At 41.0% G+C, this 26549-nt stretch overlaps 2 protein-coding genes across 4 annotated transcripts; one reads left to right on the top strand and one right to left on the bottom strand.

Moving 5' to 3' along the window:
* Positions 1-7177: 7177 nt before the first annotated feature.
* Positions 7178-16048, bottom strand: cenpk (centromere protein K). Of its 3 annotated transcripts, XM_072657478.1 has the most exons (11): positions 14208-14377; positions 11586-11712; positions 11416-11472; positions 10910-10973; positions 10755-10801; positions 10590-10672; positions 10345-10443; positions 9394-9529; positions 8268-8321; positions 7417-7597; positions 7178-7229 (listed from the first exon to the last, which is right to left on the bottom strand). In XM_072657478.1, exons 2-10 carry the CDS (start codon positions 11700-11702, stop codon positions 7442-7444), a joined length of 813 nt encoding a protein of 270 aa, XP_072513579.1. In that variant the 5' UTR covers positions 11703-11712; positions 14208-14377; the 3' UTR covers positions 7178-7229; positions 7417-7441. The 3 variants fall into 3 exon arrangements, with proteins under 3 accessions (XP_072513579.1, XP_072513580.1, XP_072513578.1); XM_072657479.1 differs by lacking the exons at positions 7178-7229; positions 14208-14377 and adding an exon at positions 16002-16048 and having other exon boundaries at positions 7289-7597; XM_072657477.1 differs by lacking the exon at positions 7178-7229 and having other exon boundaries at positions 7289-7597.
* A 3746-nt stretch (positions 16049-19794) lies between these two features.
* On the top strand, positions 19795-21162 carry lbx1b (ladybird homeobox 1b). The gene is made up of 2 exons (XM_072657716.1): positions 19795-20077; positions 20684-21162. The coding sequence occupies exons 1-2, from the start codon at positions 19795-19797 to the stop codon at positions 21160-21162; spliced, it is 762 nt and encodes a 253-aa protein (XP_072513817.1).
* Positions 21163-26549: the final 5387 nt, after the last annotated feature.

The raw sequence follows: 26549 nt of genomic DNA on the forward strand, positions 1-26549 counted from the left end.
TCTGTCTCTCTCTCTCTCTCTCTCTCTCTCTCTCTCTCTCTCTCTACTGTAAAAGCACCGGGTGCTAAACGGTCAGTGGGAACGTGGTGGATCTCCCTTTAAAACGGAGACGCGCCTCCTCTTCAGGGAGGGAGGGAGAGAGGGATGAAAAAAGGGAGGAGAGAGAGAGAGAGAGAGAGAGAGAGAGAAGGACGAGCCGCATAGGCATACCGTTGCGAGACATCCTCTCTCTATTTCGCCTCCTTTCACTTTCCCACCGCTCGTCGGGGCGCACCTAGACGCGCGCGTTCACGACGCCTTCACCTAGAAGCGCGCTCCCGAGCACGGTCTATTTTTGGCGTCTCGCTCTTAAATGGGCCTCGCGCTGTCCACAACTTAAAGGGATATTTTAAACCGAATCAATAGGGGCTATTTTTGGTCTTGTAGACCCCCGGATCAACAGCAAAGATCAGCTATGTTGTCCAAATGTTTGTGGACACCCCTTCTAATGAATGCATTCAACTTCTTTACGTTGCACCCATTGGTGACAAAGATGTGCGTGCACGCACACACACACACACACACACACACACACACACACACACACACAGCTTTAACTAGTTCCTTTAAAGAAGTATTGCCAATAGAATAGGACTCTCTGGAGCAGATGACATGAACCTATTGGCCATGTCTAATAGCAGGCGTGGTCTAGAGGGGTCTAAAGCCCCCCAGTATTGAGCTGTAGAGCAGTGCAACTGGAATGTGTTCCCTTGAATGATGGCTGGTTCTCCGTCCGATTCTTCTGTGAGGAGTTGGGGAGTTGGGATGATGTGGGGTGGTGAGCATCATCCAACATCTTGGATCTTCATAGAAGCATTCTCCAAAATCTAGTAGTAACCCTTCTTCCCTGGACAGTAGAGACAGTTACTCCAACAAAAGCAGAATCAGCTCTTTTTATTATCCTTGATTTTAGAAGAAGCAATAAATGGTTGTCCCAATACTTTTGTCCATACAGTATATCTATGTATTGATCCGTCTATCCACCTAATCATTGCTTAGCTGGTTACATCGGCAGCTGTCTAGGGGTGAGATATATTAGGCAGTGAATAAACAGTCCGTTCTTAAAGGAAAAATGGGTTGAAGTGCTCTAAGGCAGGACGACCAGTGAACCTACTACAGGGTCATGGGTGCCGAAGGCTTACCGATGCGCGTGGGGAGGCGAGGCCCATTAGACACTCCCATAGATTAAGAACACGTCTGCTAATTCACCCTGTAGTCACTGTAGTTACTAAATAAAGAGTGTCAGCAAAGACCCTAGAGTGCATGTGGTTTTCAGCACCACGGACAGAGGCCTGCCCAATGCAGTGCTCACTTTATGACTGTAGGCTTGGCCTGTTCCCCCTCTACATGTAAAGGAGACCCTTTAAGACCTTTCATTTAACATGTGGGCATAGTTCAGATTCATCCTGATGATTTTAAAGGCTCAGGTAATGATTCATCACATGTGTCGGGTGTCACAAGTGGTCAGTTAAAGCTCAGAAACTTGGAAATGGTTCTAATGGGTTAAAAAAAAAAGCTGAATAAACTAATTATAATTTACTGAAACTTCTTGTTGTATAACTGCTGTTGATCTACTGGTCTACCAGTCCCAGTCTGTCCACTCTCAAATGGGCTGTATGTGCCATCTAGTGACCATAATCTAAAACTGCAGCCTGAAACTGCAATTCCGTTTCATATTTCATCTCAATCTGTGAAGAAAACTGGAGACAAAGTCTAAAAGGGTCTAAATAGAGAGCTAGACTATAAAAGTTATATGGCATTTCTTATTTAAACGAGTATCACTCAACCCTAGAATGAGCCTCTAGTCATAAAGCAACACACATCCGAAGGTTAATAAACAGCCAACTTTACTTGACTCCTACAGCACAGGTGTGTCCTTTCCCACTGTGTCAGGTGAGTCACCTGTTTCTTGCTCTTAACTTCACAGTGCATCGCAAAGCCCCGATCTGTTCATGGTAAAGTTATAACCGGAGTCTGTAAAAGCTTTTTGAAAGCCCAGACTGCCCCAGCCACAGTTTAGCCACCTCCAACTCCCACTCACCAGCCATGACCCCACATCACAAAATGCTCCCCTTGTGTCACATGAAGCCAGCAGACCGGGTTTCTCCAACCACCAGTGATTCAACATCATTGGACAATTCAACACGCTTGGAGAAGAACACTAATCACCCAACTCTGCAATATTAGTCAACAGAAGCCTAGACTAGTGACGGGAAGAAAAGAGCGAGTGAGGCCTAATATGCTCTAATATGGGACTACTGGCATCACCGGTGATCTCCCAATGATAGGCCCAGAGCTTAGACGGCTGCTCAGAGTTTATGCATGATGGTGTTTTTTTTATACTATGACATTTTTCCTAAAATGTCAAAACTATTGGGACACCTGCTCATTCACTTCTTCTTCCGATATCGACAAGACCGCCAGTGAGGTCAGGATGACACTGGATCATCACCACCCCACCTCACCATCCCCAACTCCCTAACTCATCTCAAAAGCACTGGATAGAGCACCACCATCATTCCAGAGAACACGGGGTGGGGGCTTTACAGGGACTAGACAAGCTGTGTGTGCACATTTGCATGTCTGTGTCAGCAATGGGTGCAACCCATTAGAAGGAGTGTCCACAAAATTTTGGACACATATATACATATATATATACATATACATATATATACACATATACATATATACACATATATACACACACACACACACACACACACACACACATATACATATATACACATATATATATATATACACACATAGATATATATATATAAATAAATAAAGCAAGGGTCCACAGAACAGCACGAGCTGAAATGAAAGAACAACAGAAATACATTCATTAGTAGTGTAATGATGAAGGGATAATGAAGGTCAGTGCAGGCTCGCGCATGCCCGTGAGCACGTGCCCGAGATCTGTCCCATTGATGCGAGCGAGCAGGTCGCCCATTGGTGGAGGAGCAGCGCGAGGCTCACAAATACTAAAGGACACGCGAGGGGAAAGTCAAACGCGCGGCGCATCTGGCACGGGTCTTGTGGTTTGATACCAGCTCGAGCGAGCAGGTGAGTGCGGTATGATTTATTAGAATTACTCTACATAAAGATAATCAGATTGATCAGGGTTATTAAACACTTCGCTTGTGCCTGTCTTAAGATGTGCTTATCAATAACGCTACTACTTTGCCGCGCATGCGCTGACACTGAACCAAAGCAGCAAAGAGTTTTTGGCACAATTCAGGCCAAACTATCGCCTTGAAAACGACCTCAGGGAAAACCATAGACCTCTGGGGAAAGTTTTAGTGCCTCAAAACTGAAAAGCTACATCATGAGCATTTCCTTTATTTATTTACTCGCCTGTCTTTACTACACCATTCATCTCCGCTCGCCTGACGTCATAATTAAAGCCGTATCATGACGTAACAATGGGCAAAAAACCTAGAAACACACGGGTGTTGTTATTTAGGGATGTTGTTTTTACGTATCAAGGGCAAGTGAGACGTCTCATGAACGGACAGTCTGCAACCACCCCCTCTTGTGGCGACGTGAAGACATGGCATGGCATGCTCCATCCTTAACCTTTACGGCTCAGTATGACATACATTCCTTACGTAGTCGAGTTTCTGACACCACGTCAACGTCTTAAATAACGACTAAATAATTTATTGTAATAACAATAATATTTATACAATTAAATAAACACTAATTCATATTAGAAATACAAAAGAAATAAAAGCACATACTCAAGATTGGAGGTTTTCTGCCACCCCCTGGTGGACTATCTGTGCACTGCATGCACCATGAAATTACAGTACAATTAAGCAAAAGGGGTTAAACTATTAAGTGTTCTTGATGTCTTTAATGTATCAAGCATTATAAATATTAATAATATATATAATAATAATAATTATTATTATTAATAAATAATATAATTACAAATGTAATATATACAGATATTATTAACTAAAAATCATTGGTCAGATGGTCAAATAAACACTTAAAAAAAAAAAAAAACAATTCTGGCATTATTTGATGATTGAGGCTTTAAAAAGGGTTAAACTGCAATCACGCACCATACACATAAATGCACTGCATGTCCAAAAGTATCTAGACAAGCAGCATGTATAATGTCCACAGTAGCAAAGCAGTGGCAATAGAAAGAGACTAAGGTCAGTGGTTATGGTAAGAATCAGCTAGATGGGTATAAAGACCCCCAGGATTGGGCTGTGGAGCAGTGATGGAGCTCCAGCCTTTGGATCACAAAATGTGGTGTAAAGCCTTCTCAGTTCTCACCTTCAGAGAACATTGCTTTCAGATTTCATTAGTCAGAACACTTTATTTATGGTTTGTCGCCGATAATGTGCAAAAATTGTAGAAACCCAAGAGTCCAGAATAGGCCTGCACAGCATTTTGACTGGGGTCTAATCTTTATCGCTCTTCACAAGGAGTCCACAATATTTCAAATATGCTTGTAACCCCTCAGTTATCAGCCCAGATGTTCTTTGGTCACATTGAGGATTATCATATTATATATCTCAAGAAATAATGATTAAGGGATAATGAAGGTCAGTTACCTCAATATGGTCAATATGGTGGTGAACATCATCTCCTTCCTTATGACAGATTAGGGTTTGAATTACTTTGCTGGGCAATCACCACCACACTACACCAATAAGAGATCTTGGGCAAGACGTCGATACATCGATAGCGATATATTCTCCTAGTAACAGGATTCAAAGGAAGGCGCTCTGGCTAAAAGCATCAGCAGGATCTTCTGTAAGGCTTGTTCCTGATTGGGGGTTGGGGGATAGAAATCTGCAGCCATACCAAACCTGGGCAGAGAAGACTGGTGACCCATGCTGTAGATAAACAAAGTGATTCTAAACACTTTAGTCCTCATTATTACCTAATCTTCCTCTTGTTTTTACACAGAACCAGTGACCTTCATGCACATCTGGATGGCGGCATAGGAAGAAAAGAGCCTCCAGGTAGTGAGGGGTCTGTAAACATCTTTGACTGGAAGCTGGGTCACTACAGTTGGCTTTCAGTCAGATGTTTGCAGTCGCCAACTGCCAAATGACTGCATACAACAGCACAATTGAGGACTGCTTGTGCACAGACATCTGAAGCACAAATTCAATCAATACATACTGATTAGCCATAACATTAATACCACCACACCTAACATTGAGTTGGTCCCCATTGTGCTACCACAACATATCTGACCATTCGAGACATGGACTCCACAAGACCTCTGAAGGTGTCCTGTGGTATCTGGCACCAAGATGTAAGCAGCAGATTCTTTAAGTGCTGTAAGTTGTGAAGTGGGGCCTCCATGAGCATCAACAAGCCTCAGGTGGCCATGACCCTGTCACTCCTCCACTGGTTGCCCTTCTTTGAAGCACTTTTGGTAGGTACGGACCACAACATACAAGAAACCACAAGACCTGCCTGATGTTTTGGAGATGTTCTGATCCAGTCAGTCGTCTAGCTATCACAGTTTGGTTCTTGTCAAAGTGGCTCAGATTCTTATGGTTGCCCATTTTCCTGCTTTTAGCACCTTTATCATCTTCAAGAACTGACTGTTCACTAATGTGAGTGTAATATGCAGATCCCACCACTTGACAGATGCCACGTGTTTATCACTCCACCTGTCAGGGGTGCTAATGCTATGGCTTAATCAGTTTGTAGTGTGTGTATAACAAACATCCATTCCCTATCCAGGCTATATGGTCCATACATGCAAGCAAGCTGCAAAACAGCTTGTTTTGGATATGCTGTATTTGTGACTTCACTGATGCAGGTGAACATAAATCCAGTAAAAATGAGCAGGAGCTTCTCCTTCTGAAGAAAGTAGTGAGATCTTGTCGGTGAGCTAGTCTGAAGAACAGAGCTCTGTTCCTCCAGGTTTCTCCTGGACGCCCCCCAGTCAAGCGAGCACAGCGTTGAGGATGTGTTCAACTCCATCATCATCATCATCAGCAGCAGCAGCTCACCTGATTTACCATCATTAAGCCCTGATTTACCACCAAACCAGGTGTTGATCTGAGGAGAACTCTAAATAATACTAGACTCTATGAGGAGAACTTTGAAGATGTTCTAATGATGAACACAGTGATGGAGAACCACAATCACTTTCTGTAGGAATGTTATTATTAGTGTTTATTCTAGTATTAGTTTTACTGAGAAAATAAACACTTACTGGCCAGATGAGGAGCTTTTTAATGCTTTCATGATTTTGCACAGTACTGCCAACACACTGTTCTTCATGATATACTATTCTGGGGCTGGGACAGTCCTAACCTACCATCATATCTTTAAATCCTTCATCATCAAGTGGCTTCTCCAGTGATTTTGGCTGCAATAAGGGTCACAATCCAGGTTACACTCACATCTGTACCTAAAATACATTTAAAGACCACCTCAGAGCAGTTCTAGCAGACCATAGCATACACTCTATATGTCCAAATATTTGTGGACATCCCTTGTACTGAATTCATTCAGTTACTTTTAAGTCACACCCATTGCTGAGCTGTGGAGTTCTCTGGAATGGTGCTCCACCTAATACTATTGGGATGGATTAGGGGGTTGGGGGTGAGGTGGGGAAGTGACCATCCTGATGACATCCTGACCTCACTAATACTCCTGTTGCTAAATGCAGTCAACTCCTCACAGCAATGCTCCAAAATCTAGTAGTAGACAGTAGAGACAGTTTCTCCAACAAAAGCAGGATAACATAAGGAAAACACAATGAACGCAGGTGAAAGCAGGTGTCTGAATACTTTTGTCCATATAGTGTTATTATTCAGGTGAGTTATGATCTGTCCTGAAGTGTTTTTAGAATCCTATGCCAGGGCATTATATAAAGAGCAAGATGCTGGTATAAGGCTTAGCCCTTTATCTAAAATCTGAAACCTTGCACTCCACAAATTTACCACTAGAGGACAGTACAGTGACACTTACCTCCTAATACAACTTGTAATACAACTGATTTGGCTGGAGGCTGATCTCGAATGTTGCCCTTTAAACAAACTATGCAACATACTTATGCATAAGGGAGGGGCTTAATACACTTATTATAAATTGACAGATTATACTCGCTTACCTTAATTATGTATTAACGTTACACAATTAAACAACAGTTTTTTTTTACCTGTTTAAAACCAGTTCACAAACTCACAATGCATCTGCAGTAAAGAAGAGAAATCAGGACATAAATGAGTGGCATAGACCCTCCTACTGGGAGCCATTTTATTTAACAAACTGGGCTCGTTTAAATACACAAGAATAAAACAAGGAAAAAGTATAAAAGTCCTGTTACAGAATGTACAGAATGTTTTTCTACCAAGACTGATGATAAAATCATCCACTCACACTTACTTACAGGAAAGCTTCTGATCTAATGAAAATTTTCCAGTCTCATTTTATTGCAGTCTTCTGGGTGTCTGACGGCAATGCCATTGCGAAGAAGCATCTCTATGTACGGTGGCCAGAAGGAGTCATCGACAGTCACATAGGGCTCATGAGGAGTCTCCAGTGTTTTGTTTGTTAACTGCTGCAGGATTGTACAAAATACAGAAACAAAACATATACTCATTCATTCCATCTGGAACACAGGTAGGTGTCCTCAGTCTATCAGCTGCCCTCTACCCCCATCCATCAACCAAAAGGCACCACAGGATCACAGGTACCCAGATACTACTTTGGTCGTAGGCCATTCTCAGCACAGCAGTGACCTGTGGCATGGTTGTGCTGGTTTGAGTGGACCAGGCCCAGCAGTGCTGCTGGAACAGCCCTCCACTTAAATGATCTCTGCTTGACAGTGATCCAATAAGGGCAGCTAAAGATGAGAGAAGTAGGCTTGAACCCAGGTGGTTACCAGTTTGATCCCCTGGACCAGCTCCTCCTGCCTCAATATTCACAGCTGAGGTGACCTTAAACAATTCCCAACTGCTGCCTAGTGCTGAGGTGTTTGCCCACAGCTCTGGGCGTGTATCAATACCCCATTCACTACTGTGCATGTGTCCACTGCCATGGATAGGTTATACGCAGAGGTTATAGGCACATGCCTTTTTCAATGATGTACTGTATGTGGTAGAGAAGCAGTGTATCAACAGATAAGCTCCAGTGAGTAACTGTAAACCTATGAAATGCACCGATATGGTAGAAATCAGATTGAATGGCTAAAGAGCATTAGGGCTTCATGTGGTGACACTCTGACCTACCTCGAGAATCTCACTAAGTGAGATTAGGTTTTCTCCAGAATTTGGGACAGCGACCTGCAAAGAAAACACAATGGAGCAATAGTTGATGAGCATTATTTAACTTTATTTTTATTATATTTACTCATTATTTAATTTTGTTTGTGGTGGATTCAATTTATTGAGGCTTACAATCAATTTGTGAATAAAGTCATTTTGTCATCTTACTGGACATCTGACTGACTCCCTCCTCTCCTTGTTATTCCAACTGCTTGTGTACTCATTTGAAAGTGTACGCTATATGTCCAAATGTTTATGGACACCCTTCTAATTAATGCATTTAGATTCATTCAGATGCATTCACTTTGCAGTGCACTGCTGAGACAGATGTGCTAATGCACACAATCAGCTTGTCTAGTCCGTGTAGATAGAAGCAGATAAGCATGAACCTATTGGCACCATGTCTAATGCCAGGTCTGGGCTAGAGGGGTATAAAGCTCTTCAGCATTGAACTGTGAAGCAGTGGAATGGTGTTCTCTGGAATCATGATGATCCTTATATTACTGTTGAAATGCATTGGGGAGTTGGTGATGAGATAGGGTGGTGAAGTTACCCTAACCCTGACCTCACTAAAGCTTTTGCAGCTAAATGGATTTAAATTTTCACCACAATGCTCCAAAAGACTAAGAAGAAACAATGAATGTGCAGGTGTCCCAATACTTTATTTCTACTAACACTGAATCATATTTATGAGCATTTTGTTTATATTTATTAAGAGTAAAAATACCAAGATCAGATCTCATCAGTCCAAATGGATTTGATCCCAGATCTGAGACTTTTAATAGACAAGACAAACCATTTTGTTGACTTCAGTCAGATTAAAGTAAATCAGAACTGCATGTTGTTTTACTGAATAAACAGAATGCAGAGTAACACAGTGTTTCTCAACCCTGGTTCTGGAGGCACCCTGCCCTGCCCTACACACTTATTGCTTTCCCTTCTCCCAACACACCTGATTCCACTAACCAGCTCATTACCAAGTCCATTCAGAGTTGCAGGGGGTGTGTTAAGGCAGGGAAACCACTAAAATGTGCTGGTCATGGTGCCTCCCACTAGTGTCAAGTGTGCTGGGCACAGAAAGGAAGCTCACCCTCTTTTTCTTGCTGCCGACAGCTTGCTGATTAGGAAGAGGAAAATGTTCAACCAGCATGTCGCTTAATGTCTCCATGAGGTTGCCATGGTAATCCTTCACCCTGGTGATTTTTCTCTTCATGTCTTGTAGGATGCTGAAAAATCCAAAGAAAATACAGAAACAATTAAAGAAATAAAACAGCCACAGGAAGGAGGCAGACTCATTACCTGTAAGTTGCTATTAGGGAGGACAGAATCACTTTAGTCAGGAATCGCTAATAGCAGTCCTTGAGCAAGACCCCTAACGTTACATCCACCTGCCTGTGTTCTATATTGTAGATACTAGAGTGTCTAGAGAGAATTTCTTGAGACATTGTGGTAAAAAAAAAACAAAATCTGAAGCACTGAGTAAATGACATCCATTGCAGATAACTGCCAGATCCTAGAAAATAAAAAATATTCAACTGCTTTAGGTAGCACCCATTGCTGACACACATGTCTACTGCCACTAGAATAGGACTCTCTGAAGCTGATCAACGTGAACCTGTTGGCACCATGACTAATGCCAGGTGTGGGCTAGAGGAGTCTAAAGCCCCCAGCATTATTATCTGGAATGATGGATGATTATACTTTGGGGATTAGACGGGGAGTTGGGGATGAGGTGGGGTGGTGATTTTCCAACATCCTGACCTCACTAAAGCCTGTTGCTGAATGCAATCAAACCCTAACAACAAAAATGCTCCAAAATCTAGTAGAAAGCCTTCCCTGGACAGTAGAAACAGTTACAAAAGCAGGATACACTCTTTTTGAGTAAAAAAAATGAGTCAATGAGTATGAAATATGAGTCAAATGAGTAGGTGTCCCAAAACTTTTGTCCATACAGTAAATCATACAAAATAAAATACAATTCTGAAAGCCTCTGACTTCTGGCTGTTGCCGTTCACGTGTACACCTCTACAAGAGTCTATACCTGTGCTCCGACAGCTTCTCATTCTCCTCTCGCAAAGCAGCGACTCGTTCGGTCACTGCACTCAGCACTTCCTTCTTCTCTTCCAACCATTTCTTTTCCCTAAAAACCACAGCAGCACAGACATTAAACAGACAGCAGGTTGTACCATGGTCACATTTTACAACAACCATAAGTACTGCATCATTGTGCTCAGATGTTTCAGACCATCAACATTACGTTATGTGGTTTAGTGAAGAGTACAACACCTTTGCAAAAGATCTTTCAGGGAATCTCGTTTTGCCTGGGAGCAGGAGAGAACCATTTGCAGCTGACTGTTGAGTCTTTGTAGCTATAAGAGAAAATAAATAAATGCCAGCCATAAAAACAAACACTTACAAGCAACAGACTGCTTTCTGAAGTGGACAACTCACCTCGTCCTTTCCAAGGGCCATAAGAACTTCAGGGTTTGTGGATAGTACTAAGACGATGAAACAGACAGGAGGGCAAAAGACCAACAGTTTACATCAGTGCTACCATTTTCCTGGGTCAACTTCAGACTTCAGGGATTACAGCAATTAGCACTTACATTTGGGTTCCATTTCTTGCCACTGTTCTAGCTCGGTTGTGATGGCATTCAGACGGTTCATTGCCTGCCAGTAAAAAGAGCAGCTTGATTGGAGTGTACTAAACTTGTGCTTGTTAAAATGTAATAACATCAAAGCAATATAATGTGAGAATGGGTATTTCTTGCTCCTGGGCTCCCCCTACAGAACATGCTTACATGCATTTCTGGACAAGCTGAGAGAAACAGAACAGTCACTGAGAGTGAAAGACGTATGTGGACTGAGGTGGTAGAGTAATACTACAAATATGACTCAGCTCACGCAGCATTACACAGTTCTCACAAGGGCTTTCCTGCGGTTAGCAGCATGCCAAGACCAGAGTAGCAACGATAGAGACGCTACAGTCAGTGAAGCACAAACATGATTTTGAAGCTGCTATTTTACAACAAAAATGCTACATAATGATGCTTTAACAGGATTACTGCACAAAAATAAACCTGCAGATAAAAGGTTGGTCAACTGAGCTCACCTCATTTGATTCTCCATCGCTACAGTCTGGGTCTGCTAAAATGATCTCGTTCTGAAGCTGAAAGGCACAATTAGAAATTACACTTGATGAGCAATGAAATACTTCATTTATTCAGCTGTACTGATATTTACCCATAATTCATACAGTATGCATGGATGAAGAAAGATTACCTTTTGTAATAGCCCAAACTGTTCCTCACATTCATCCAGCAGCTCCGCTCTCATCGCCTCTGAGCAGCCCATGTCTGTGTCTGCTGGAACCTCAGAGGTTTGGATCTCCTCCTCCATTGCTGACTGTCTAAGCACACAAATCAAACAACAGCATGGGTATGGATGGGTTTGATACTGGAGCAGAAATGAAGAATGAATTCAGTGAAAGTTAATTCACGCAGAAGTCCGTTAACTAACATTATAGAAATTTGTTAACTTAGAAATAAGTTACCTAGGGATATAGAAGTCAGCTCACTTAGAAGCCATTACTGTTACAGAATTTAGCTCCTTTTACTAACGTTACAGAAATCAGTTTACTTAGAAGTCATTTTACTAATCAGGTTCAGTTAGAAGACATTAAACTAAAATTACAGAAGCCTTTATAAACTTTATAAATAACATTATAAACTAATGTTATAGAAGTCAGTTCATTTAGAAGTTAGCAACCTAATGTTATATAAGTCGGTACACTATTATATATATGTATATATAGTCAGTTAATTTAGAAGACATTAAACTAAGATTACAGAATTTAGTTCGCCTATTAGTCAGTTGATTAACATTACAGAAGTCAGTTTACTCAGAAGTCAGGCCACAAACATTACAGAAGTCGGTTCGGTTCACTGGACAACACAGGAGTCGGTTCACTGGCATTATAAAAGTCGGTTCACTGGCATTATAAAAGTCGGTTCGCTGGACATTATAAAAGTCGGTTCGCTGGACATTATAAAAGTCGGTTCGCTGGACATTATAAAAGTCGGTTCACTCGCATTATAGAAGTCGGTTCACTGGACATTATAGAAGTCGGTTCACTGGACATTATAGAAGTCGGTTCACTGGCATTATAAAAGTCGGTTCACTGGCATTATAAAAGTCGGTTCACTGGACATTATAAAAGTCGGTTCACTGGACATTATAAAAGTCGGTTCACTCGCATTATAAAAGTCGGTTCACTCCCATTATAGAAGTCGGTTCACTCCCATTATAGAAGTCGGTTCACTCCCATTATAGAAGTCGGTTCACTCACATTATAGAAGTCGGTTGACTCGACATTATAAAAGTCGGTTCACTGGACATTATAGAAGTCGGTTGACTCGACATTATAAAAGTCGGTTCACTGGACATTATAGAAGTCGGTTCACTCCCATTATAGAAGTCGGTTCACTCACATTATAGAAGTCGGTTGACTCACATTATAGAAGTCGGTTGACTCGACATTATAAAAGTCGGTTCACTGGCATTATAAAAGTCGGTTCACTCGCATTATAAAAGTCGGTTCACTGGACATTATAAAAGTCGGTTCACTGGACATTATAAAAGTCGGTTCACTGGACATTATAAAAGTCGGTTCACTCGCATTATAAAAGTCGGTTCACTCGCATTATAGAAGTCGGTTCACTCGCATTATAGAAGTCGGTTCACTCGCATTATAGAAGTCGGTTCACTCGACATTATAAAAGTCGGTTCACTGGACATTATAGAAGTCGGTTCACTGGACATTATAGAAGTCGGTTCACTGGACATTATAGAAGTCGGTTCACTCACATTATAGAAGTCGGTTCACTCACATTATAGAAGTCGGTTCACTCACATTATAGAAGTCGGTTCACTGGACATTATAGAAGTCGGTTCACTCACATTATAAAAGTCGGTTCACTCACATTATAAAAGTCGGTTCACTCACATTATAAAAGTCGGTTCACTGGACATTATAGAAGTCGGTTCACTGGACATTATAGAAGTCGGTTCACTCGCATTATAGAAGTCGGTTCACTCGCATTATAAAAGTCGGTTCACTCGCATTATAGAAGTCGGTTCACTCACATTATAAAAGTCGGTTCACTCACATTATAAAAGTCGGTTCACTGGACATTATAGAAGTGGGTTCACTGGACATTATAGAAGTCGGTTCACTCCCATTATAGAAGTCAGTTCACTCGCATTATAGAAGTCGGTTCACTGGACATTATAGAAGTCGGTTCACTGGACATTATAGAAGTCGGTTCACTCCCATTATAGAAGTCAGTTCACTCGCATTATAGAAGTCGGTTCACTGGACATTATAGAAGTCGGTTCACTCGCATTATAAAAGTCGGTTCACTCGCATTATAGAAGTCGGTTCACTGGACATTATAGAAGTCGGTTCACTGGACATTATAGAAGTCGGTTCACTGGACGTTATTATAGAAGTCGGTTCACTGGACGTTATTATAGAAGTCGGTTCACTGGATATTATAGAAGTCGGTTCACTGGACATTATAGAAGTCGGTTCACTGGACATTATAGAAGTCGGTTCACTGGACATTATAGAAGTCGGTTCACTCACTACAGCGCTCGCTAGCTGCTGCTGCTGCTGATGATGATGATGATGATGATATGCGCTATACCGATGTGAGCAAACAGACGTTTAAACGCTGGACCCAAACTATCAGCCCCACTGCTGATAATACAGTGTTTTTGCCTGTTGGGCAGACAGCGCTGGGCTGTGCGGTGACCGTTAGCGTGCTATGCTAATAGCTACCCTCTCCTGCGCAGCTGTCATGGCAACGTTCGGACATGTTCAGTACAAGCGCTCATGCTTACCGTGCCTGTGCTTTACTACGCTGGATAATCACTCTTCTGCACAGTGACTTTCCTAAAGGCCGAGCTTTGACGGACAGCCTCTCTCTCTCTCTCTCTCTCTCTCTTCAGCCGCAGCTTCTTCTCAACACCCAAAACAAAAATACCGCCAGTCGCCATAACCGTGACGTGTCCTGACGTCATTCACCAGAGCGCATTCAAGAGCGCCATGATTGCGCTGCTTGTGCGCAGTGTGGGGAAATTGCTGTATATGTATCTGTTTAATGCGTCAGCATGTGAAGTAACATTATAACTACGTATCATGAGTGACGTAATTAATTAATTGAAATGAATTCCAGTGTTATTAATTATTACTTCTTTGTAAGTAATTGTTTTATTTTGTTAGAGAGCCGGGATATCGATAACAGGGTTGTGGGTTCGATTCCCGGGCTTGGCAAGCTGCCACTGTTGGGCCCTTGAGCAAGGCCCTTTACCCTCTCTGCTCCCCGGGCGCTGGAGTTGGCTGCCCACCGCTCTGGGTGTGTGTGTGTACTCACTGCCCCTAGTTCACTAGTGTGTGTGTGTGTGTGTGTTCACTACCACAGATGGGTTAAATGTGGAGGACACATTTCGCTGCACAGTCCACACTGTACAGTGACAAATATGTGCACCTTTACCTTTACCTTTTTTCTTTTTGGTATTTATTTGTTATTATGATTAACTTTATTATGTTACGTCGTTCTTTTGCTTCTTTGTTGTTCTCTGTTTGTTTGTCTATGCATAAAAAGTCCCTCCAAAAAAATTATTTTCAATACCTATTCTGATTTTTTCAGGATCCACTATGAATTATTTAGTACCTATTATGAACTATTCAGTACCTACTCTGAATTTTGCAGTCCTGATTATACTAACAGTAATATAATAACAATATATAATATAATAATAATAATAATAATATAATAACAGTGTCATTGCTTAGTAATAAAGCTGGTTGACTGTTAGGTAGACAGCGCTAGATGGGTGACGTCCATTGATTAAGCAGTGAATGTTAGCGTGCTATGCTAGCTAATAAACCTAATTTCATGTGGATGTGCTCCTCATTTGTGGGTCATGTGATATTAAGGCTACGAGATCATAAATAATATGTTCAATATTTTGAGCCCACATAACAATATATGAAGAATATGTGATAATATATTGAAGCCTAAATATGCTAAATATACTCATATACTAAGGCCCCAAGTTAACGTATTGAGGCCAACAGTGCAATGCCAGCAGAGCTGGAGCAGTGGAGGGTTGTTTTGCCCAAGGGCATGACCAGGAACCAGAACAGTTTCTGGGATTTGAACCCACAATCTTCTGGTTGCTCACCTCGTTAAATACAGGGATTTTCTTAAGCAAAACCTTTTTTTCGGCCTGTCTGTGATTTGAGACTGGGACAGAGGTTCACCTTCCAGCAGGACAATGACCCAAAGCATACTGCTAAAGCAACACTCGGGTGGATTAAAGGGAAACGTGTGTATGTATTAGAATGGCCTAGTCAAAGCCCAGACCTTAATCCAATTGAGAATCTGTGGTCAGACTCGAAGATCGCTGTTCACCAGTGGAAACCAACTAACTTAAGGATCTGGAGCAGTTCTGCTTTGGGGATTGACCAAAAATCCCAGTGGCAAGATGTGGCCAGCTCATAGAGGCTTATGCAAATCTATTTGCAGCTGTACTTGCTGCTCACTAGGTGTCCAAACCAACCATCAACGGACCCAAAAAAAGCTTGCTTACCCAGCATCCTCCATTCAGCTGCACTTTGCACACACCTACCTGCCAGATTCCTGTCCTATGACCTTTCCTTTGGCGCTCTGAAAACACACCCCACAAGCCCAGAGCTCCCCACAGAGACGTGCGGCTGCAGCGAGATGCCCAGTTAGCGCTGCATGTGATAAAGGCGTTGCTGCAGCTGGCTGTCCATCGTGACTAAGCACCCTCTCCATCATGGCAATTGCCGACAGTTTTTACAATCCTCCACTACTTTTTTCCGCCACTTTCTTTTTCAGAGCTCTGGTAGGGGGCCACTTAATGTACTCTGACCCCCCGTCACCCCCTCACCCAAGCGCTTCTCCTGTGGGACAGCTGAACGGTGCCAAAGTGAATGGGCAGCACGGAGGACGTGTTAATGTGTAGCTTCTCTTTGTGGCTCGGGCCTTTTGCTGGACAATAGAGAGGATAGGCATTAAGGGGAAATGGAGTCAGTGTGAGCGGAGTCAGTTCATTAAAACAAGAAAAAAGACACTCAGGGATTCATTATTGTCTTGTGTGAGTGTGTGTGGTTAGTGAAGCATGGTACTATTGTAGTTTATTGCAGGCCTGAAAGGCTGTGTGCTGTTTCTAATGTATCTTCAGGGTTGTATGTGTTCATTCCCATATATGTAATGTAAATGTCAAGCATAAATATATGTAAAATGTACCTTTGAAAGAGAGACAGAGATAAAAAAAAAACAATATATTGAGACCACAAAATACACTATATGGACAAAAGTATTGGGACACCTGCTCATCCACTGTTTTCTCTGAAATCAAGGGTATTAAAAAGAGTTGATCCTGCTTTTGTATGAGTAACTGTCTCTACTGTCCAGGGAAGAAGGCTTTCTCCAAGATTTTGGAGGAGCATTGCTGTGAGGATTTGATTACATTCAGCGACAAGAGCGTTAGTGAGGTCAGGATGTTGGATGAGCACCACTCTGCATTCTCTTTCTCTCTCTTTCTCTCTCGTTCTGTTTATAGACTAGGATCATTCAGTGCGCTAATGAAAGGCAATTATCTGCAAAGGTTTAGGCAGCATAAAATTGCCATAATATATATATATATATATATATATATATATATATATATATATATATATATATATATATATATATATATATATATACATATATATATATAGTTTTGGCAATTTAATTATTTAATCATTCGTAGTGGACACTGACTCATTCATAGTAGGTACTGAAAAAATTATAGCGGCTCCTGAAGAAATCATAGTTAAAACTAAATCAATTCATAGTAGTTCCTAAATAATTCATAGCGGATAACAAAAAAAAAATCAGAATAGGTACTTAATTTTGTATAGTAGGTACCTAATAATTCATTGTTGATCCTGCAAAAATCACAGTAGTTCCTGAATATTTTATAGTGGATCCTGCAAAAATTCACAGTTGGTTACTGTAGTAGTTTATAGTAGGTACTGAAAAATTCTGAATAGGTACTAAATAATTCATAATAGGCACTGAATAGTTTATTGTAGGTACTTACATTTACATTACATTTACATTTACGGCATTTAGCAGACGCTCTTATCCAGAGCGACTTACAAAGTGCTTTGCTATTTACCCAAGAAAAGCCTCAGCTAGTTAGAATAGACTAATAATTCAAAGATACCTTTAAGCTTAGACATTACTAAACACAAGACAATAAGGTGACCATAGTGCTCCAGCATCAAGTACTTAATAATTCACTGTAGGTACTGAATAATGAATATTAGGTACTGAAGAATGAATATTAGGTACTGAAGAATGAATATTAGGTACTGAATAATAAATATTAAGTACTGAATAATTAATAGTAGGTACTGAATAAATAAACATTAAATATAGGTTTAGGGTTTAAGGGGTTAAGGGAGTAAACAAATGGAGTACACAAAAACTGACAGTGTTAAATGCCCCAACAATGCTTAACACCAGTATCAGTAACATTGCATTTTGGGCTCCTCTTCCTACCACCGTTCACAAGCACTTGGATCTTAAGAAAGACATCAGGCCAAAGAGACAAGCCAAGCTTGAGGCCTATCTATACCACAGCCCTCATTCACTGAGGTAATTCCCATTTCACTCAGTCCACGGGAAAAAGGAGTGTGTGTGTGTGTGTGTGTATGTGTGTTGACCTGCTTGTCTGACTCCCTCACCATGGGGTTTAAAAGGCCGTCTCAGTGTTTGAAGAGGCATATTGTCCCTGATCCCCATGCAGCACACACTAAGGGAAATGTGTGTATATTATATGGTGTGTATTGTGCTGATGATTGTGGCAGTTGCCATATTTCTCAGTGTGGGGGGTGCCGGGGGCTCCCCTACTAGGAGTGTGTGTGGGGTACTTGCTAGCTAATAAGTCTTCCGCTCTTAAAAATGAGGCTGCCAATGAGGGGTCTTTGGAGAAAGGCAGAAAAATGACTTTTGTTTCCCGAGAGAACTTTTCTTTTTTTAAGTTAAAGGGTATTTAATTTAAAGGTTCTATACCTATTCTTTGGTCTATTTGTTTCTAGAACCATATATCCAAACCAAGAACCTTTCAGGAACCCTTATTTAATTTTTTTACACATATTAAAGCCAACCCAAGGCAGCACTCAAATGAAGGTGCTCAAAGAAACCAGCATCAAGTGAAGGTTCTTTAAACCTCATGATGGTCCTAAACCCATCCATCACTGTATATGCACTATATGGACAAAAATATTGAGACACCTGTTGAGACTTTCTACTAGATTTTGGAGCATTGCAGTAAGGATTTGATTGCATTCATTGACAAGAGTGTTAGTGAGGTCTGTCTGTTGGAAGATCACCAGCCCACTCCATTTCATCCCCCAACTCCCCAACTCATCCCAAAAGTACTGGATGGAGCACCAATCATCATTTCAGAGAACACAGTTAGTTCCACTGCTCCACAGCTCAACGCTGGGGGGCTTTATACCCCTTCTAGCCAACGCCTGGCATTAGGTTCATGTTTGGTTCTTCTCCAAAGGGAGTAGAGAAGTATTCATTCCAAAAATACTGGATGAAGCACCATCATTCCAGGGAACACAGTTCCAACTCTAATGAGTGTGACTTGAAGTAGCCGAAGCATTCATTAGAAGGAGTGTCCACAAACATTTGGACATATGGTGTACATATATATTATACACTGTTGCTGTCCCTGAAAAAAAACTGCCAATTAAATGTTTTACATTGACTTCCATTGAAGGTTTAGAAAGTTAAAGTGTTCAATATTTATTGATTGATTGATTCATTCATTTATTTATATCCCAGCTTTGATGTAGATGTGGCCTTCACGTTGCTTATGAAACAAATTTAATACATCAATGCATCATTAATTAATTAAGTCCCTTAATTAATTCATCAGACAACTAAATCTCAAAAAAAAAAGTCTAGATCTCCCACATTCGCTTTTCATTGGCTGCTTTGACTTCATGTTTGCTTGTGTAAAGGAACCATGCAGAACTCCATGCATTGAACAGAACTCCTCCTACTCCACATGCAGGCTAGTTCATTAATGGAGCTCAGAGTGGGACAGTTGCACTACCCTGCCAAGGACTCAAGGAGCAAGAGAGCAACAGGAGCAAAACCTCATCTGGAGATACCACCCAGCACCTGATCACTCTCCTCAGAGATTTACTGCGTAGAGTTAGTGTGAGTCAACTACTGAAGGACTGTTGTAGACATCATGGCTGTCAGCTCTGACCATCCTGTGACCGTTTAATATCAAAGAATGACCCAACATCCTTCTTGAGTCTCGACTGAAGTCTCCTGATAGCTTTCTTTCATTTCCATTAGTTCGAAATCTACCTGGACTGGCAATGGCATCCGCTGACGTCCTCCGGGTTTGTGAGGTGCTTCACGAGAGTAGGACACTGAGCTCCTCTGACCACGTCCCCACAAAACCCCTCACACCTTTCAGCATCGCAGATATCCTCAGCAAGCCGTCCAACCAGAGAGGCACATGCAGGAGCATCGGCTGGAGCTTGAAGGTGCGAGGCCGGAGTCCAGGAACTCAGGAGTGTTCAGCCCTCAGTGCCCTTCAGGAGCTCACCAACAACACCTTCAGAGCCATGGAGCTGAACGCTGCGCCAACAGAAGGAGGTGAGCTTTATTCTGCATTACATAGATCAGATAGAAAATATACAGTATCTACTCCACATGTCCAAATGTTTGTGGACACTCCTTCTGAAAAATGCGACTTCAGCTACTTTAAACACTTATTGTTGTGCATCGATGTGCAAACACACACACAGCTTGTCTAGTCCCTGAAGTGAAGTGCTGCCAATAGAATAGGACTCTCTGAAGCAGATACACATGAAGCTATTGGCACCATGCTGCCTAATGCCAGGCGTGGGCTAGAGGGGTATAAAGACCCCCAGCACTGAGCTCTGGAAGGATGGTGTTTCTTTATACAATACGTTTGGGGTGAGTTAGAGAGTTCATCATCTAACATCCTGACCTCACTAACACTCTTGTCGCTGAATGCAATCAAATCCTCACAGCAATGGTCCAAACCCCAGTTGAAAGCCTTCTTCCCTGGACAGAAGAGACAGTTACTCCAATGAAAGCATGATGAGCTCTTTTTATATTGATTTCAGAATGGATGGACAGGTGTCCAAAAACATTTGTCCATATAGTCTCTATAAGGTGTATATATAAGGTGTGTTTCTTGCCAGAATGCTCAGAGTGCTCTAATTTGCTCCACAGGTACAGACGAGCTCGCTCTGTTTGCTCAGAGGAGTCACCTGAAGAAGCGCAGAAAGGCCAGGACTGCCTTCAGCAACCACCAGCTCTGCGAACTAGAGAAGCGCTTCCTGTACCAGAGATACCTGTCGCCTGCAGACCGGGACCGAATAGCGCAGCAGCTGAGCCTGACCAACGCACAGGTCATCACCTGGTTCCAGAACCGCCGGGCCAAACTAAAGCGGGACTTGGAGGAAATGAAAGCAGACGTGGAGTCCACCAGAGCCCTGGGAAGCGCGACCACCCTAATTGATCTGGAGAGGAGCGGAGACGGGACCAGGGGCCCCTCAGGGCCAGAGGCCCCCTCTCAGCTGGACCACGAGAAGGAATTGGTGCACAAATTGAGCCTGTCCCCTGCGTCCTCGGCCCTCTCGGACCACACAAGTCAACACAGCCCTGCAGAAGAAGATGATGAAGACGTGGAGGTAGACGTGGATGATTAACAGGCAGGAGAAATAATTAAAGCAAAGACTTGTCCACCCTTTTCTTGTTTTCTAATGCTGTCATTTTTCATGTCTTTATTAACATAGATCTGTTTCTAATACTAAATATGTTCATATTTAGTATTAGGATTCTGAATAGTATCATCTAAATGCCTTTTCTACATGTTTTATGAATATTTATTTAATGACTGATTTGTCATTTTTGTACAATGAATAGAGTTATACTGCTTTGTCATGCTGTGTGTTTCTGAAATGAAAATAATAAAATAATTTAAACATACATTAAAAAAAGTTTCAAATGTGTTTGTTACCCTTATTATAAAGATATGTAACATCATACTGCAGCCATTTCTTTTTTATCCTATATAGTCAATGAATTACTGTAGTTTACTATGGGAACTTATACAAGTATAATTAAATACTATACTGTAATACAGCTCTACAGAAATAGTACTGCAGGTGGAAACACAACCTTTTTATGAATAGCAGATTTCTAGATAAGGCTGTCCACAATGTAAGTTAAATATAATTAAATATGTTTATTCCACTGTAAAAAATACTTGAAATGAATAAAAACAGCTAAATAAACCAGTTATATAAACTGTTTGTTACCACACGAAGAAATTTTAGACTGAATTGATCAAACCCAGAATTGCATAAAATATACTATGTATAGTACAGTATTGTATACCTGTAGAAAAATTACTTTTGCAGTATTGCAAAAACCCAATTCCACCAACAAAAAAATAAATAAATAAATAAATAAATATATATATATTTATATTAGTATTTTACCAAATGCTAACCGGCTTTCCTTTTTTTTTTACCTTTTTTTTTATATCTATAGTAACGCTCTACAGGTTCTCTGGAAACAGCAGCAGTACAAACTGTTAAAATTTTAATTTTTCAAGCGCTCAAATTATTTCGTGTTATTCAACTCAAGGAAACACTTGAGCCGTTTATATCTAAACAGCCAAATAATAATAAAAAATATATTTTAGATTTTTATGCTCAACTGATAAACTACTTTTACGGTGTATAATTATTACAGTACAGCAGATCTGTAGAAAACCCTCTAATTATCCTATGGATCATTTTTACCTTTTATTTTTGACAACATTTATCAAATAAAACCTCCATTAATGTTAGATTTTCAAAGACTTCTTCAATAACACACAACCTAGCTTTTTAGCAAGCACTAACCGCCTCAGCTAAAGGAGGTGAAAATACACAGCCAGAATACACAGGACCCTGAAACCTCCAGTGTAAACTAGGGGCACTATACTCTACATATTATTATTATTATACTATCAGTAGAGATACTGCACAGATTATTATAGATGGAGCAGTGCACACTGTAAAATGCAAATAAAAATGTAAATAAAAATGCTAAACAAACTGCTCAGTGTAGAATTACTAGTCGTAGTAATTTAAGTAATTAATTTATTTGGTCTTGCACTGCAGTGATCCTTGTCCTATTACTATAGAGCGTTTCTCCTAAGGGCTTTTATTTTGACACAATTTACAAAATAAAACCCCCCTGAACGCTTGTTTAAAAACTGGAAAACTGCCCAAACGCTTTTTAGCAAACGCTAACTGCCTCAGTCTCTTTCCTCATTATTTTTATTAGTTTTATCCCAATTCCTGCTTTTGTCTTGGCTTCGTTTCAAAGCAGCGGGCTCCCCCCGGCTCGCTTTCGCCTTTTCACTCTCCATAAGCGTGGCTTGGCTTCTTGACCCGGCGATGTGTGCGTTTGCCCATTGGGGCCGAAATTTATGTGAGAAACGGCAATCTGGGCCTCGGCTAGAAAAAGAAAGAAAGAAAGCCATATAAAACCACGCAGTTTTGGTCCAGTTTCTCTCTCGCTCGCTCTCTGTTGTCCCCGCAGCGTTAAAGCGTGAAGGCATGAAGGCGCGAGGACAAACGAGCCGTCAGCAGCGCGTGATGGAGGCCGCTCGGCGTCCCGCTGCTCGCCATACTGAAACAAGGGCCTGCAGCACTCGGGGCCATATGGTTCCCCTCTTTTGACATTTCCTCGCACTTTCAGACCAGTTGATGGATGGCGTTCACCGCCCTCCTCCCCCCACTCTCTTTAAAGCGTGCAAACTCCTCCCGGACAAAAGCCACAGTGCCTCTCTCTCTCTTACCCTCTCTCCCTATGTCTCTCTCTCACTCACTCGCTCTCTTTTGGCGAGGGCATCTGTACTCATGAATGTCTCTCGCTCTTTTCAGCGAATTACAATGAAACTCGCTCTTTTTTGAGCCCGTTCCCCCTTTTCTTCTCCTCTTTGAGGCGACGTTAAATGATATGTTTAACTTTTGTGAGAGGACTTTTATTTTGGGGCTGGAAGAATGGCCGCTCCTCCGGTGTGTTTTTCATGTGGAGTAGACGAGGGCAGCCCTGAAGGCTTCAGACGGCGGACTGCGCCAAAAGAGCCCTTTGTTCATTCAGATTCTTACACCCCGTTTGTTCCGCAAAACACGGTGATGGGAGAAAGAGCATCTGAGGGAAATAAAGGGGGAAAAGAAGACATTTAGGCAATAAGGCTGTTTAACCCCCACGTCCAGTTAAACGACAATTGACGACGTAATCGAAATGTTTTAAAAAGACTGACGTTAATGACGTTCAGCCTATTATTATTATTATTATTATTATTATTATTATTATTATGATGGATGTTTACCTTTTACATTTATTTAAAAGAAAATTGATGACAACTAAGCAATTCAAAATGTTGATGTTTCATTGTTGAAATACTTATTATTATTATTATTATTATTATTATTATTAATAATAATTAATTAATATTAATATTGTTATTATGGATGTTTAACTTTTACATTTATTTAAAAGAAAATTGATGACAATCAAGGCCATTTCAAATGTTGATGTTATCATTCTTAAAAATACTTAGCCTATTATTATTATTATTATTATTATTGTTATGGATGTTTAACTTTTACATTTATTTAAAAGAAAATTGATGACAGTCTATTTTAAATAAATGATGTAATCATTCTTAAAAATACTTAGCTTATTATTATTATTATTATTATTATTATTATTACTACAGATGTTTAACCCCTACATTCATTTAAAAGAGAACTAAATAAATTATTAGTAGTAGTATTAATATTATTATTGTTATTATTATGGTGATTATTATTATTATTAGGGGTGTTTAACTTACTCATCCATTTTATAGAAAATTGGTGACAATAAAAAAAAAAACAATTTAACAATTTCATCTTAAAAATGATTTGTTTTCTTCCTCTTCTTCTTCTTCTTCTATATATACGCACCATTATTAGTAATATTATTATCATGACATAATGAAAAATGATTTAATGGTTAATGTTGATCATGTTCATATGCTACAAAGGGTTCTTTGAGGGGTGTTATAGAAGAACGACTTTGGTTCTAAGAGGAATCATGTTTGAAGAAAAGATGAGTGATGGTGAAGAGCCGTTCTTACTTGCAGAATTCAACATTCCACAAATAATGCAGACAGACATGTTCAGGTGCACACCTCCTCATTACAGACCGTATACAGGCAGTGCTCACAGCAGCTGCGCGCCTCATACCCCAGATAATGTAGTACAGGTTTTGACATGATGAGTGTGTCGGACAGTTATTTCCACTGAATGTTCGTGAAACCAGTCTGAGGCGACTTTTGCTTCGTGGCATGGTGCATCATCATACTTGAAGTAGCCTTTAGGAACAATACTTGAATAGGCTGTGGCATTCAAGGGCTTTCACAGACCCAAAGTGTGCCAAGAAAACATTCCCCACAGCATTACACCACCTCCACCACAAGCTGGGTCCATGATGATAAGCTGTTGATGGCGTCACTAAGCAGCTTTACAGAATCAGTCATCAGTAAAAGGACAAGATATCAACAAGACCCCTAATGAACAGCCAAAGAACTCCCTCAGAGCTGGAGGAAGAAACCTTGAGAGGAACCAAGACTCATAAGAGGGGAGCCATCCTCCACTGATCAGAAATATTAATCAATAATAGAATAGATAAAAGTCACAGAATCACCACATCATCTCCTAACACTATAATCACAATAATCATAATATAGCATAACTAATATAAGCATAGTAGCGATGGTGAGTGTAATGAGAGTAATGTGCAGGTACAGGGGACCCCAGCGGTCAGTTTTCTAACAGAGTAGGCGGCCATTTACTAATGCTTTTATAGCTAAGTTGTGCACCATCAGGCTCCTGCAACTTATCCAGAATGCAGCGGCACGGTTGTCTTCAACGTTCCTAAATTCAGCCATGTCACTTCACTGCTGCGTTCTCTTCACTGGCTTCCAGTAGCTGCTAATACAAAACCCTGATGCTGGCCTACAAAGCCAAGACTGGACCAGCCCCTCCATACTTGATGGTGATGGTCAAAAGCCGTTGTCACACCAACAGCCCTTCCAGCTTCAAGTACGGCTCAGCTTGATTCACCCTCCTTTAAGATCCACGAAAGACGAGCGTCCAGGCCTTTTCTGTCCTGCACCGAAGTGGTGGAACGAGCTTCTCCTGGGTGTCCGAACAGCAGAGTCTTCAAACCCAGACTGAAGAACCTCCTCTTCTGAGAGTACTTGGGCGAATAGCAGAGTATCATGGTCTCCTTACTAACTTGTGCTTAGTAGAGTCTAAACTTAGAGATATCTTTGAATTTAGTCTATTCAAACTAGCTTAGGTTTTTCTTGAGCAAACAGTGAAGCAGTTTTGTAAGTTGCTCTGGAGAAGAGCATCTGCTGAATGCAATCAAATCCTCATAGCAATGCTCCTCCAAAATCTACTAGAAAGCCTACTTCCCTAGACAGCAGAGACAGTTACTCCAACAAAAGAAGGACAGACTCTTTTTTAATGCTCCTGATTTCAGAAAAAACAATCAACAAGCAGATGTCCAAATACTTTTGTCCAGTATAATTTCAGTCTGAAAACAACCCTATAAAATGAAGTGAAATTAAAGACATGCATTTTCCTAGCTTTCTCTAAAGGTCTAGAAGGCTCTGAGGGTTTCCCCCAGCTGACGGAGAGATAATTAGAAGCATGCTTGCACACAATGCATTCTTGATTTGTTTTCAGATGTTGTACACGCTGTGCAAAACTGGGAAGGGGAGTGGTATTTCTCAAAATTTCCATGTGCATATTTGCAGTTCCCCGTGTTTGAGGCACTGGTGGCCACTGAGGAATAAAAACAGCAATAACTTTGGCCATGGGCAGACCATCCAAGACGCCCCTTACAGTCTCAGGTCCTAGAACATTCATAGCAATGATCTGTTGTACTTCTTCTCATGTGCATTTCCCCTCACAGTGAAACAGAGCATTGTTAAAGCAGCCTTGTGTAAGAATGAGTAAGAATTGTGTAAGAATTTCTT

Source organism: Salminus brasiliensis, chromosome 15 (assembly GCF_030463535.1).
Source record: "Salminus brasiliensis chromosome 15, fSalBra1.hap2, whole genome shotgun sequence".
NCBI classification, from domain to species: Eukaryota; Metazoa; Chordata; class Actinopteri; order Characiformes; family Bryconidae; genus Salminus; species Salminus brasiliensis.